We start from the raw sequence: 15,626 nt of genomic DNA, 5'->3' as shown, positions 1-15,626 counted from the left end.
CAATCTTCTCTTTATTCCGATTTAGTAATCGATTATTATTTTCAGTTTGAAGCAATGAAATGAACTATTAAATTCAAGTAACCTGGTTTCCATATAGCAAAAACACAAAGTCTTACCATAACAAGTATTTTTAAAGCTAGTTTCTAGTGCAAATATCGTAATATACTTAAAATTAAACAAAACTAGCTTACAAGTCACTTTTAATCAAGATATTGGAGCTTGGTTTTAATAAATGGTTCCTTAATATTGATTTAAAAAACTTCCACTTCCACTTGGACATTGTTGTATTTAAATATTTGGTAAGATTGTGTTCTTTAAATGCAGGAAGATGTATCGTTTCATCCACCAAACAGCCTAAAACCTACTTTGCCCAATAATACGGACAGCAGAAACCTGATATTTTATCTTGCATATATGTTCTTCCAGATTTGAAATGTTTATTTGTCTATTTTGTCTTCACAGTTCCAAGCGCCCCTCCTCAAAACCTCACCTTGGAGGTCCAGAACTCAAAGGTAAGACAGAAATGGAGAAGCTAACGACTGGCTAGCTAACCTGCAGCTGGTCTTGTTTTGTTTCTGTACCTGCAGCAGTGTGTAAAGCATTTGTTGCTTTACACACTGCTCCCACAGATTTCAAAATGCACAATGCAAACCATCGTCCTCGAACGCATACAAATCAAAATCCAGGTTGTTGTTTCGTGCACCAAAATCCTCCCGGGCCGACTCGCGAGCAGGGAGCGAGTGGACACAAACAGCCGAGTAGATTTGTAGCCTGTAGGCCGCGACGTCCTTCCACACCGCGCGATTAGCAGCATCAGAGGCTTGTAGCCTCAGCTGAGTAAGGCGGCGCGCAAACCCTCATCGATCTTTCCGTCGACAGGAGATTTGCCTGTCAGAAGGTTTTATCCCGTATCAATGTGTACACGCAACCCGGCTTAACTGCCTACAGCTCAAATATATATTGATACAGAAGAAGCAGAAGTGATGCTTTTGGCAGCAGCTACTTGAGAGAACCTCCACTTTTCCCCAGCATTTAACGTAAATGTCTGCTTGTGTTGTTTCGCTCGCTCCAGTTGCTGAATTTACTGAGACATGCCACAGTTCTCGTGTGAAGCTCTCGATTGGACGCGGCTCGCCGAGGTGGCTGCTGGCTTTGGTGAGCAGCGGCCGGCGTTAAAACCAGAAACAGGCCTCGACCTCCCGCCGTTTGAGCCATTTGATCTTCAAACAGAGAGCTGTGGGCCTGCTTATTGTATATCTCCATGAGGGTGATGGATTAAATTTTACAAAAGATGTTTTTTTTTTTTTTTTCACACTCCTGACATGGGAGAGAGTAAGTCCAAAAAGAAAACTGAAAAGAAAGAAAGATGGGCAAAACCTCAGGGTGCGAGGATCGACTTCTGAAGCAGCACTCTGAGCCCTTCACTGGTCGATGCATAGCCCAAATTGGGGGCTTGGAGGTGGGGGGAACTGACAGACAATCCTATCACAGCCTCCCAGCTTGAGTGCAAACTGACCACCCCTGCTGAGGCATGCTTGGATGAGTTTGTTTTTTTTTTTTTTTGGTGAGAAAACACCCTTGAACTAATTTTAAGACTGAAATAAAGAGGATACTCTCAAAGGAATAGTGTTGTGAACTGATAATTAAAACCCAGAAAAAGCCAATTTAAAACGAGCTTTAATTATTATTTTATTCTCTTTTTTTGTCTCTTTGTTGAAAGGGCATTTAATTATTACCATTAGGAAAACAATGCTTTGGCCATTTAAAAGAGAAATTACGCAGTTGGCTGTGCGGCAAAATGGAAAGAGGAAAACAAATGGCTGTGTTCCTTCCCCTTGAAGTTCTTCACGTTTCGTCTCTATGGCCATAAGCTTCGCTGTGTTTTATTTGGCAATATATTCTAACTAAATGTAGTTCTTAATTTTGCAATAGAATGAGAATTACTCAAGTTTTCGCATTTCTTTTCAAAACGAAAATCTGAAGTGCCTTTAATTCAGCCACCTGGATACTCCTTAGTCACCTTAGCCTCCGTTAACAGGTGCGTGTCTTTTAGTGTACATCTCTGCTAGCTTAGACACTGAGCTATTAGCCTATTTCTGTTTACAAGATCAATCAAGGAGCACCACACACTTTGATCTAAACCATTATGCTGTAGTTCTGCCTGCATGGTTAGGGTTTTTACCTTGTATTTGGCTCCATGTTCCCAACAAGTGATACGTTTCCCAGGGTGTTTATGTATCCTTAGAAAACTCTTCAAAAGTATAAATTAATTAAGGCCTACAACATAGCAAAAATACCCTTGCTACCTATCAAGGGTATATTAGCTAAATCTAAAGTTGAGGTCTGCTATAAACCCTTGCTACCTCTCTCAGTAGCAATATTCCTGCTAACTATATTAGCAGGAACCATTGCTTCCTGCAGTGGAAATGGAGGGAGGAGAAAAACTAACTAGCTAGCTGTATTTTTGTGTCCATCATGGTTTATGTGCAAATTTATCACGCTGGTCTTAAAAGGTCTTACGTTTGAGGTGGTGAAATATGCCAAGACCCTGGTTTCCATTTTCCTTATGGAGAGAAACTTGCCTTTTTATTATTCAATCAAAATAACAGTCATTTCATTTCAACCCCCCAAAAAACGTTTTGTCAGATGCTGATCTCTCCCAGCTTCAAACTTGGCAAAAATGGCCACTTTAGTATCTGTTGAAACGCACAAGTTTTGTTAAATTTTCTTACCAGTCACTGTCTGTGCAACCTCATGTCTTCTGGTATGTCCACTCGCTTTGGAGTTCTGGGCAAAATTCAAAACTGTGAGATGATCAGTATCTGATTCCTAACCAATAGGAACAGGTCTCGCATTGTTCCTCCTTTGGCCCTGGATGCTCAAGTTCAACCAAAAAAAAGGGAGCCTCAAAACCAAACGTTTAAGAATCATAACCAAGTTTTTCTGAAATCTGCAGGTATAAGTTTCTATTTTTCACTTCACGAGAAAAAAATAGTGATCAAGAAAAAATAGGTTTTGTTGGCAAAACTTTACTTTAAAAAAAAAACAATTCTAAAAGTCTAGATCAGAGTCTATACTTTTGATTAAAATTCATTTTCGTTTTATTGAATAAAAGGACAAATTTCCCTCCGTATCCCTGCTGTGAAAGAAAGCATCCTGAAACACAATTCTTCATAATATGACTTTTTCCACATGTTTGAAGGAGGGTTGAACCTTCAAATGCGACATAATGTGAAAACCTTGATGTAATTTCTGTCATGTTGATGTTTTTTCGTCTATTTCCTGTCATCTGCTGCTCACCTCTTCCCTCCTGTGAGTTCTCAAAGTCAATTAAATGTGTTTTTGCGATCTGGGAGAAGATGAAAGAAAGGCAACATGCATCCCACTACAAGCGGCCCACAGTGTAATAAGAAAAATGGAAATAATTGAACACACTTAACCCAATTTTAATTTGCTCAATTCCCTCGACTCGGCGGGGGAGGAGCTTGAGCGTGTTTTCAGGCTTCTTGTGCATCGGTGTGACAGTGAGAAAGCGTTAATTAACTTCTCTCCCACGCTGAGCTACCCCCCATCTATCTCTTTAAACACACACCCAAACTCCGATGCCTTTATCCTGCAACAGCGCAGCCTGCCAACAAAAGGCCCCAAATTCATCTCTGACTAGAGTAGCTACACGACTTCAAACTCTGCGCACACCTCGCCCATCAGGACTCCCGCTTCCATTATTCATGTTCGTTTCGCTCGTAATGCTTGGGTTGACACTCGCGCTCAAAGGGATGTTTGTTTACGTGAGGCTCGCCTGTTGGCACCCCACGTCAGGAGGAAGGGGAGGTGCAGAGGAGACAGAGGAGGGAACCTGGGGAGCCACATCAACACAAAGGGCTTCCTCCCCACACCGCCAAGCGTTTGTGTGAATGAACTTATGAGGTCACCTTTTATAGCTGCGGGCTTCAAATGTTTTGCTATCATTTGATACGATTCCCTCTTTGCTTTTCAGAGCATCATGGTTCGGTGGCAGCCGCCTCCGCTCAGCGGCCAGAATGGGGAAATCACCAGCTACAAGATACGCTACCGGAAAGTTCCACGGAGGAGCGAATCAGCTGTGACCACTGCTGGGACGGAGCTCTACAAGCTCATCGATGGTGATGTTTCGCTTGTGATAGTCTGGATGTTACTCCTGTTATAGAAAGACAACTTCGTAGGCACCATCTTATACCGATATCGTTAGTAAAGATGGGTAGATAGCCTTAACGTAGCATAATCACACACACAATGAAACATGTAGAAAACATTTAGTTGAGCTTATTGAGTCAGAAAAATATGTCAAGAAGCTTTTCATTTTTGCAAAATCATTAGTGACACTGGTTTTGGTACCCCTACTGTTACAATGCAAAATATTGACAGCAGGGGTACAAACTTTGGCACTTTGAGTCTCAAAAAACTGTAGAATTTGTCTAATTTTATGTCTGAGGAACTAATTCTGTGTTGATTTGGCCATACGGTAGCCTGGCCATCGACTTCCTACGCATTTCTACTCGATTCTCATTTCCCCTTTAGTGCTCCTTCTGGAATTTCTCCCATTGACCTGGATTTCTCTAGTAGAATTTCAACCGGGGCAATTGGTGAACCGAAAGAGATGTGAACAATGATGTCAGTTTACTAAATGCTTTGAACAAAACCTTTAGCAAACGCTACATGGTAACATTTGGGTTGGAAGGACGGAAAACTGTTTTTCCAGGCATGTCTCTCAAGTAACCAATTAGCAATTTAAATCATGTCAATGGGTTGATGCCCACGAAATGTCACCATTTGCTTAAGTTCTCTAGCAGTGAGGTTTTCTGGGTTTGTAGAGTTTCTGCAGTAATGAAGAAACTAAAGAGGGATTCATGTACTATTCATACTTATATCAAGTGTTAGGATGCTAGTAGGTTCTTGGCTAGTTCTGCTGCAGTAAGTCAATTTAAAGCATTGCAGATGGATTGTACACACAAATATGGAGCAACATTCTGCAAGAGAAAAAAGATTTCTGTTTGTATCATCAAAGTATTAAACATTCAAGTAGAATCAAAGTAAAACTACAAAGATTTGCACAATTTGAGGGTGTGTTTTTTTTTCTTTTCTTGTGTTCTAATTCCTACATAAATAGCTTTTGAATCATTGAACATTGCAGCTTGAACAAGCTGTCTTGTGTACATAACAGATATTGACTCTGTTCTGGTTTGCGTTCACACTTGTCTTTAAAGCTGTAAACAGTGTGAAAGTAATGAGTGATTTTTTTTTTCTTTTTTGCTTTCGACTTAAAACTATTGATGGTTCTCCTGTCGGAAACAAATATTGTTGTAATATGATTTGGACATGTGTTTTATAACATGCCCTAACTCTAATCAAGGTGGATTATAATTGCTTCTGCTCCCAGATACTATTTTCTTTCCTTATTCTTTGGATTGTTTTGTTGTTAAAGCGTTCTCGCCTTCAGACTCCAGTTTCTCTTAGCGGAGTGCGTCTGTTTTATGCGCTGCAATATTTAAAACCCAAACTCGTCATGAACCTGCGCTGATTTACATCGTCTGCCGGATCATAGGGCTTCAGTTTCATCTAAATACTTTGAATTAGAGTTACAAGCCTTGCTGCCTTAAGACTACACGCTCGCTACCAACCGCAGCCCGCACGATATCGCCAGAAATGGTGATTAATATTAGATGTTGTCTCAGCAACTTTCAAGTGGCCCGGCCTCCCGCTGCGCGCCGCATCAAAGAGAATTTACACTTAAAAGTTGATTTTGGAGATCATTCCGGGGGGGGCGGAACAGAAGGGGTGTTTGTTGGTTCAGAAGCTTTAAGAAGGACGTGTTGTAGCCTCGAAGGCATAGATGGCAAGGCGGTCTTTAGAAGACACCCTCAGAGGGGGCGGGGGGGAACAGAGGGGCGGTAGAACAGCGAGTACAGAGAGAAATGACTAGAGGATTAGAGCGTAGCTTGCAAATAGCACTATATGATGACAGTGACAAATTTTATTGCAAATTAATACAGAAGCACCCCATTTGTCAGCAGGCACCCACCGTCATCCACGAGTACTGAAAGCAGCACCCAGCAGCGGCGCGGCGCCCTCAGAGGGAGATGTGCCTATAAAATATGAATCAATGTGTGAAGTTTGGCTTTAAGCTCTCTGGGAGAACTGACTGTTCGCTTTTTTGTGCCTCCATTTATCTCGTGGTTTCATTGGTTTAGCTTTATTTTTTCTTTTTCTTTTTTATAATGGCGCACACTTTTTTGTTCGAGCCACTAAAAACTTTAATTAAAAGTTGAGAATTACCTCCTGATCGTTTTCAAAATGAACATGTCGTAAAGAATGTTCCCTGGGATTGCTGCGGCTGCTGCCTCCACTCTGGAGCGCGCTGTGTCAATTTAGTTAGTTATTATTGTTTTTATTAGTAGTAGAAGCAGTATTTTTCTTATATATCAGTAATGTAATCAAGGACTTTTATGTAGTTATTTTTTGTTTTATTATTTAATGTTTTTTTTCCTCTTTCTTTCTGTGAAATCTGTGAAAAACGAAAATCAATCTGTCTGTGAAGCCTCACCTGTGAACCTGGGTTTGCCTGTTTAGGTCTGGAGCCCGGAACCGAGTACTCCTTCCGCGTGTCGGCCGTGACTGTGAACGGGACCGGACCGGCCACCGAGTGGGTCCCAGCAGAGACGTTTGAGAGCGACCTGGACGGTAACGAGTCCTGCTCTTCTCGTTTCAAACTAGACTAAACCGGATCTACTCTGTGCGCTGCGGCCGCTAAGCTTCTGTACTGAACTTTTCTTTCCTGCATTTCCTCCCAATAGAATCTCGCGTACCGGACCAGCCCAGCTCGCTGCACGTCCGCCCGCTGGTCAACAGCATCGTGGTGAGCTGGACGCCGCCAGAGAATCAGGACATCGTGGTGCGCGGCTACACCATCAGCTACGGCATCGGGAGCCCCCACGCTCAGACCATCAAAGTGGACTACAAGCAGCGCTACTATACTATCGAGAACCTCAGTATGAACGGGTTTCCTTTTATGTTTGGGTTTTTGTTAGAAACATAATCTCGCTCGAGAAACTGTCATATACCGCTAATTAGATTCTTGTCTTTGCGCTTAATATGGGTTCTTACAGCAGGAGTGTTTCCTGAGAAGGTAAACGGATCAAGTCTGATTTTAAAGACTGCATTTAATGAACTAACGAGCAAAGACGCAGACACCCGAATGCTGTGAAACGGTCCATTGCTACCAGGTAGTGGAGGCTGAAGGAGTTAATTAGAGCTTCATCTACTGCTGAGCCACTAATTACACTGATTGGACTAATAGGCGCACACACACTCGTTAAAGGTCAGAACATTCAAATAAAACTATTTTTGCAAAGCTAAAAGAAACTGGGGATGTGCAGCTGCATCTCCATTTCACAAAATATCAATTAGGGTTGTTGCAATCCGATATTAGATGTAGAATATCGGTCCTAGATCAACCCAAAAAATAAATATCGAATTAAATCTTCCTGCATCTAAACTATCCGATAGAGGCTTGCTGATTGAAACACTGCACTCCAACATTTAGTACGGCCCAGGATTCCTATCCGGTATCCCACATGCAAACCAATTGGTTAATAGTAAATAGGTCATTTGTTCTCATACAACTGACTCAGCAGAAATATCATTTGGTAAAGTGTTTTATAACACTACAAAATAAGTAATAAAAGTATGTATGATTCATGCTTATATAATACATATATCAGCATGAATATATGCATTCATATATTCAAGTTCATATATTCAAGTAGCTTTGAGCATCGTCTGTATCGGCCGATGCTCAAAGCTACAATATCGGTATTGTATTGCAAGTGTACAATTGTGTTGGGACACCCCGATATCATTATGTATTTGATATCATAATGATATCGTATTATTCCAAAAATGAGCCTCATGAATTGTACTGGCTCATTAAACACAAACTGTAATACTTTAAATATATATTTCTGCAACCTTTGATGATTACAGTAAATCAAAACCCTGAAATTTAATAACACATAAAACCAATAAAGCAAAGATTTTTATTTTTATTTTTTTACTAAGTTTCGACTACTGTACAGTACATGCATTCAGCGTTTGGTCAGAGCTCTGTTTGCATTAATGACGGCATCCATGCAGCGTGGCATGAATGCGATCATGTGGCTCTGCTGACATGTTAAGCAATCACAAACTTCCCTCTCTGCCCATGTAAGGCTTTGGTTATCCCTGGTGTTTGCGCAGCTTTTCCTTCCACTCAACCTTCCATGAATATGACACTTTTTCTGGGAAGCTGGATTTAGGGTTTTCCATTAGTTTTAAGCCATAAACATCAAAATGAACAGAAACAAACATTTGACATGTATTATTTTTCATGTAATTAATCTATTGAGTGCCATCTTTTACTTTTGCAGAAGTAATTAATTTTATGTCGTACTAAAGCTTTAGAAAGCAGCAACTTTTTTTCAGTGGGAATGGAGAGCTCTTTGTTGCTGCATCTGTTATGTCGACAATTGGCCTTTTTTTGTTTTTAAATGAGATAATTGATCACCATCTTATGCTGCGATTGAAGAATCAGGATTGTGTCCAGAAGTGAGTGACAAAGTGGAAAGGAAGCTTTTGCCAATGTCTCAGCATTCATAATTAAAGCTCTCGTCACGATCACTTTGAGTGGAGCTTGTGTGTTCAAATATTCGTGGCGCTAATATCGCAATTATGATGCGGAGAGTCTCTGGAGTTTGGCTTGATTAGACCGGCTGCGTCGGGTCATCTCTCTCTCTCTCTCTCTCTCTCTCTCTCTCTCTCTCTCACTCACCGACCTCTGTCTCTCGTCCTGCAGACTCCGGCTCCCACTACGTGATAACGCTGAAGGCCTTCAACAACGTGGGGGAGGGGATCCCCGTGTACGAGAGCGCAGCCACCAGAGTGCAGTCAGGTACGAACTCAACGCATCTGCGGCTTTTACAGGGAATGAAAAGGAAAAAACGGCGGAAAGAAAGAATTCAGTGGCCGCGTTAGGAGCTGAGAGCAAATCAGCTTTCCTTTTCCTGATCGGAGCCAATACAGAGGGGGGGAGGAAGAAATGCTGCTCATGCTTCTCTGGATTCAGTTGACATTTCTCGTTGCCCTCTCTCTAACCTGGCATCATTATCAGACACAGTGTGTCTCGACTCTAAATTACCAGGCAGAAAATGGGTCATCAGCCTGTCTCGCTGCTTTAATTAACTCTCTTCAATAGTGGCCTGTAAGTATACCCAAGTCTCTCCTTCTCTTTTTTTTCTTTTTTAATCAAATGATCAGAGCCTCAAATGATGCACCTATATGAGCAGACCTGATTATTACGATAGGGAGCATGAGGTTTTTTAATCCACATTTTAATTTGCTAGCACAGGCAGAAATGTTATAGAAAAGTAACTTTTATGGAGAAAGGCGGGAGGTTTAGGGGTCTGAAGTCAGCATTGCGTTTTGTGTTGTCGTTTAAAAAAGGATTTAATCCTTGATATATATCATTTAGAAATGCTATTTAAGGTAGGTGTATTTCAGAAGGTCTTAGAAGGTTTTTAGAGTTTTTGTTTTTGCCAACTTTGAAAATATTTAGCGCACCTAGCTTCCTCCATGGTAATTTTTACAGATAAATACTAAAGGAAAGATGAGGTAATTTTATTCATATAGCACATTTTCAGCAACAAGGCAGTTCAAAGTGCCCTCGTCAGATGATTAACATGTTTGCTACATGTGCAGGAAAACTAGCAAGTGGAGTTATATTTTTAAGAACACAAGAGCTTAACTTAATTTATTTTTATTATTGTATCCCAAAAATCCTAATAATTGCAATTAAAAATTTCAGAAAAATGCTATACAATAGCTACTTACAAAATTTTAATAGACAAAAGGTTGCTTCTCATGTCTAAAATTAATTTTAGCACATAAATGTTACTTAAAAACGTATAAAAGAAAGTCAAATTTAGCAGAAGTGTCGTAAGGATTAGCATTTTATCCACCTAATGTTAAACGTTGCGAAAGTCTAGTGAGAGTTGATCTGCCCAGGCGTCTCATTGCAGCGCAGTAAAACCGCTTTGTTAGCTAAATAATAAGGACAACCTGTTTGGCCGCCTGCCAGGTGACGCACACTTCATCAAACCTCACTTTTTAACAATGAGAGGCAGAGCATGTGTCGCGGCCCGTGGAGCCTCATGAAGAAGAAGTGCGAAACGCTTCCAGTTAGACCACATGTCGGCTGAGTTCACGCAGTTCGTGTGACGGTGCGAGGAGACGAGCAGCAGCGCGCTCCCTGGCGCGTCCCAGAATGCCGTCTGCACCCGCCTCCCCGCTCCTCCTTGATCGCTGCAGTTTGTCTCCACTGCAGCACTGTTGCACCATGGAACACAAGAGGGGCGGGGTGCCTGGCGACATGAGTCACGTCAACATGCTTTGAGAGGAGGGGGGGTGCCTGAGTTTTATTACGTGTACACACACACACACGCGCACGCACGCACACACACACACACACACACACACACATGGTGCACACTTGTCTCTAAAAAAGCTCCCTCTCATCCTAACTCCCTTACTCACTCTGTGCACTCACGCAAGACCCCCCGTGGTGACTTTGGCAACCCCTTCGTCAGATCCAAATGCTTCCTCTCAAAAGCAAAACCGAAAAGCCCGCCACCGCCGTCTTCTACCGAATTCTCGGGGGCGCGTTCCTCTTCCTGCCAGTTTGTTCGAGTCGGAATTAAAAAGACGGCGCTGACCTACATATGGTGCTTTACTTTTGGAAAAAGTGAAGGAAAAACTTGGTGAACTTGGGCTGAATACCGGATGACAGTGACGTCTTAACTTGAAAATGGAGGAAGTGAGGGAGGTTTTTCACCCACGTGTAATGCTACATTTTTTTATTTTTTTAACCCGCGGCTGATTCTCAGCAAAGAAGAGCCGCTACGCACGTTCTTCAAAGCTGGGTAAAGAAATGCAACCTTCGTGCCACTCTAAAACCTGAGGGCCTGACTGCAACCACGAGAATGCTTGGATTTTCAAAATGCTCTCACTCTCTCACACACACGGTTCCGTCTTGGGGATATAATGAGGGCACCTCCGTACAAAGAGTTGTCAAATGGAGCAAGTAGAGCACCGCCAGATGATCGAGGAGGAGTGTCATCACGGGTGACCAGGCGAAGCTTTTTCTCCCGTCACAACTAAACTGAGTTCAGAAACAGGAGCAGTGAAACCAGAAGCTCATCCTTAAAGGATTCATTCTGCAGAAACTGTGTCGCTCGACCTCCAGACCTGTATTCCTTTTTTTGCTCTGAGGGATGCAGTTCACACCAACAACTTCCTGTGGTTTTTACGGACCACTTACCAGGCCTGGTGCTCTCTTGCATTAAGGCTCCCAAACCAAATCCGAACAGTTGACGCACAGCCACGTGGATCTGGGACGTTGGTTTGATACAAACCCCTGATACTGGAAGCGGACTAAAGAGAAATATCGGCGTTGATGTATGAGCCCATTTTCGCTTAAAACATGGTATAATACTTTTGAGCCATCATACAAAACTTCGCAGAGAGCTCTCTCAAAATAGTTCAATCTGGATTTGGTGTCAAATTCAGCAGGCAGATGGCTCTCTCCGGACAAAATGCTAATTTTCATCTACGTCAACGAGAGCCGATTTCTGCTCTTCAGACGATGTGGGGAGCCTATAGGAATAAAGAAACAGGTTATTGTTCTTGGCAAGAAAACCACAAGTCAGTACTGGCTAAGAAAAACGTAATCAGTGCATCGTTAATATTTAGTTTTTATATATGACTGTAATCTATACCCATAGCCATAGAACACATATATGCAAACAGAATACACAGCCAACAATCAGCGATTGAACTAAACCAATGTTCGAATCATATTAGTCCGTTCATAGATGAGTTGTTATCAAAATGTGGACCAAGCAGTGCCCAAGTTATACAGACAGGCATCACAAAGGCCAGTCCTGTTCAGGAGACTGACTGTGAGACTTGTGACAGTCAGGGGCCCCTTTAGATTCACAGTAATACAGACTGCTACAGGGTATCCTTCCTGCCCACATCCGTCAGCAACAACAACTCTTTGAAGAAACTTGGATAAAATTTTGGATTAATAGAGAATTTTGTGCCATTTATGAGCTATGTTATGTTGGGGTTTGTTCTAATATGCTAAATAATGTTTTTTGTTTTTCACTGTGAGGTGCTAAAAAATATAGCAAATAAAAGTTGCAAAGAACGAAAGACTTTCAAAGTCTTGACACCATGGTGGATGATCCGTGCAGATTAATGAGTTAAACCGTGATTCATACATACTAAATCAGGCAAGTGGATTTCTTGTGAGCTAAACTCTGAGCTATTGTGGCTCTGAGCTAAACCAGGGAAGTCTTCCACAGTCGGCATACTTTGCCATGCGTGTTAGGCTTCCTTTTCTTTCAGGTGATTATGCAAAATTGGACATTTCTTCTTCTTCGCCACCTCCCGCCCCCCTTTTTGAATCTGCATATTGGATAAAACGTTACACAGTTGTCACATTGCGGTTTCTCACCGAAGGATGTCTTCGAGTGCCACCTACCGAGTGAAGGCTGCAGTTCGCATAATGCCGGGCAAATATCAGAAAGGTTTTCCCTGCCGCTCTTCAGCAGAGCGTTTCCCTTTTTGTTTGTGAGCTGCAAATTGGAAGCAGCACAACGCGTAAATCCTCAGTGCTTCCTCTTGTTCGCGACACTTCTCTTTCTCCTCCACCGCCGACGGGCTGAGTGCTTAAAGCCTCGGTTTTCCTCTTGCGGTTTTGAATGCGACAGCAACATCTTTAAACTTTTTTTGTGCCCTGTCGATCGTTCTCTTTGCATGAAAGTTGCTGTTTTCTGAAGCTGGATGATGTAAACACGTCAGAATTGCCTCTCTTTGAAACGACTGGGTGAAAACGTTTTCGTCTTCATGAGCAGTTGCATGTACGCCGCAAAAACACAAAATCTTACCACATATTTTCAGCCTAGTTTCTAGTGAAAATATCTCTGTACGCTTGAATTAAGACAAAACAAACTTACAAATAACTTTTCAGAAAGAAATAGGAGCTCTAGGCACAAATGCATAATGCTGCATTTGTTTCCAAGTAACTGCTACCTTCGGTCATATCTCAAACATGACTTAAAAGAAATATGTCTGAAGGCGGCGCTAGGTCCATGCAGTAGTTGTATCTTTATATCCAATTGATAGAAAGTTGAAAAAAAAAGTTGATTTTGCATAACACTGCCCCTTTAATATTGATGTAAAAGTATTAGTTGTGAGTGAAATAATCTGCCAGTGTAACAAGACAGTTCAATGTGTAATATTGGAAAAACATCTTGTTCCACTGGGAGATTATTTCACTTACAACCAGCACTTTTTCATCAAGATTAAGGAATTACTGACTTAAAACGAGCTCCTATTTCTTACTCAAAAGTTAGAAATAGTTAGTTCTGTCTTATTTCAAGGTAACTACGATATGCACTAGAAAGTAGACCAGATATTCTCGGTAAGTCTTTGTGGGTTTTGTGGTGTCTTTCACTCTGGTTTCCCATTTGCAGTTAATCTTGCCATGAATAGCTGATCTCCTCCTGTCTCTCCGTAGTGCTGCCGTCACTTTAGCTTCACACACTGTCGGGTAGATTAAACACAGCAACCAGTTCTGTAGGTTTGCTTGTTCTAGAGGTCAGTGTCTGTTATTTTTTCTAATAGTGTCCTCTCTTTTTCTCTTCCACCTTCCCAATCCCACCCAAAACCCCAATTCTGCTCCTTCTCCTCCTCCTCCTCTTCACCACCGACCTTCATTTTTAACGCATTAACCTTTTATTTTTCCCTCCTCTCCGTCCCTCCACTGCTCCTGTTTCGACTCCACTCTCTCATCCTCCACGCCACGCTTCCCGTTGTGTTTTTAATTTTTGTCTTTTTTTAATTTTTTTATTGTGTGTGTGTGTGTGCAATCAATGCATGCGGGCTTTTTACTGCCTGACACGCAGACCCCATAGACCCCGATGTTGACTTGTACGAACTGTTCCATGCTCCATACACCCCAGCACCCGACCCCAGTCCCATGATGCCTCCCGTGGGCGTGCAGGCCTCCGTGCTGAGCCACGACACCATCAAGGTGACGTGGGCCGACAACTCGCTGCCCAAGAACCAGAAGATCACAGACAACCGCCACTACACCGTGCGATGGAAGACCAACATCCCCGCTAACACCAAAGTGAAGGTGAAAGACTTTTCCTTTCAGTTTTGTTCAATTTTAAATCTTGTTTACTCGAGTTATAGCCCTGCTTTTGTTTATTTATAGGGCAATTCACTCCAAGAAAAGCTGAATTTGTTCCCTCTAAATAAAACATTACTGATATCTAATACCCTCTGAATTTCCTTATTTTGCTTTTGCTTGTCGTGCGTTCTGACACTACCGAAGGTGCTGATGTGCAGGCAGTGCAGGCATGATGGTACAGAGCGAAGTAATCTGGCGGCGGCTCTGGACCTCAGGGGAAACACAGTGCTGACGTTTGTAACGGAGAACAAAAACATCTGTTGTCATTTAAGCGTTGGAGCTATACAGCGACAGACAGACGCTTCACTCGCTTTTGTTTTATGTGCAACATGTAAAACTCCAGACTGATAACGCAGTGCACTATCCTTTAAACAGTTTTGCACTAAAAAGAGAGTTCTATGTAAACTATATGATGTTGTCTCACCAGAAGCTATAAATGCAATATAATGTGATGTGTAGTATCTATAATTTTGCAGTCTAGTTTCCCCCTCCACATTTATTAACGTTGTTGATAAACATGCATAAAATGGCTTAGAATTGAGGCGCATCTTTTGCAGTTGTATGTAACGCCGCAACTAACTTTTATTTTGGTAATTGATTATTCTATTAATTATTCTGATGATTAATTAGATAAAAGAAATTAGCCTATTTTGGTTGTATTAGTGGAAATACACTAAAAGATGCAAATAAACAAATAATTGTTTTCCTTTTGAAATAAGAAAATAAGCCTTTTTCAACCTAAAATGGAATAACAAAATTATTCACTAAATAGACTTAAACATATTTACAGACAGAGGTTTTTTTATATATCTTAAAAGTAATAGATTTACTTTGTATCAGCAAATTATCAGCTCAGCTCGTTCATTAGTTAATGTCATATAGCGAAGAGGTCATTGACTTTGCAAAAACTCTCTCATCATGAGCAAGCATGAGGCGACAGGGGAGAGGAACAGCTTCCTTTGGAACAGGAAGGAACCTCGAGCAAAACCTCGAGGTCCGATCTACATACTGTGGGTGTTGGTAGAACAAGTGGGAATCTTACAGTGATAGCTGACAGCATATAAAGGCGATAAACACATTTATAAATAAAACTGTTGTTGAGGCTGTTTGTGTTTTAGTTGTTCTTATTTTGTTGACAAAAGAGTATTTTTTTATAGAATTCAACAAGCATATTACCATACCATACCAACTTTATTTATAAAGCACTTTAAAACAACCACAGCTGATACAAAGTGCTGTACATTAAAACACAACATAACAAAAAAAAAAAACTTTTACAGTTATGCCACTGTTATGT

At 41.5% G+C, this 15,626-nt stretch overlaps 1 protein-coding gene across 19 annotated transcripts in view; it reads left to right on the top strand.

Moving 5' to 3' along the window:
- Positions 1–15,626, top strand: part of neo1a (neogenin 1a) — a 210,354-nt gene that overhangs the window by 179,305 nt on the left and 15,423 nt on the right. For 16 of the 19 annotated variants that reach the window (XM_008404711.3, XM_008404710.3, XM_008404722.3 and 13 more), the window contains 6 exons: positions 463–512; positions 3,998–4,142; positions 6,607–6,717; positions 6,831–7,025; positions 8,867–8,962; positions 14,040–14,272. In XM_008404711.3, the coding sequence (XP_008402933.2) occupies positions 463–512; positions 3,998–4,142; positions 6,607–6,717; positions 6,831–7,025; positions 8,867–8,962; positions 14,040–14,272 (830 nt within the window). The remainder of the gene's footprint in view (positions 1–462; positions 513–3,997; positions 4,143–6,606; positions 6,718–6,830; positions 7,026–8,866; positions 8,963–14,039; positions 14,273–15,626) is intronic. The other 3 variants (XM_008404713.3, XM_008404727.3, XM_081605016.1) reach the window with 1 other exon arrangement.

This window comes from Poecilia reticulata, chromosome 3 (genome assembly GCF_904066995.2).
Source record: "Poecilia reticulata chromosome 3, P_reticulata-male-v2, whole genome shotgun sequence".
NCBI classification, from domain to species: domain Eukaryota; kingdom Metazoa; phylum Chordata; class Actinopteri; order Cyprinodontiformes; family Poeciliidae; genus Poecilia; species Poecilia reticulata.
Note: the sequence above shows the minus strand (reverse complement) of the source record. Positions and strands in the feature narration are given on the sequence as shown.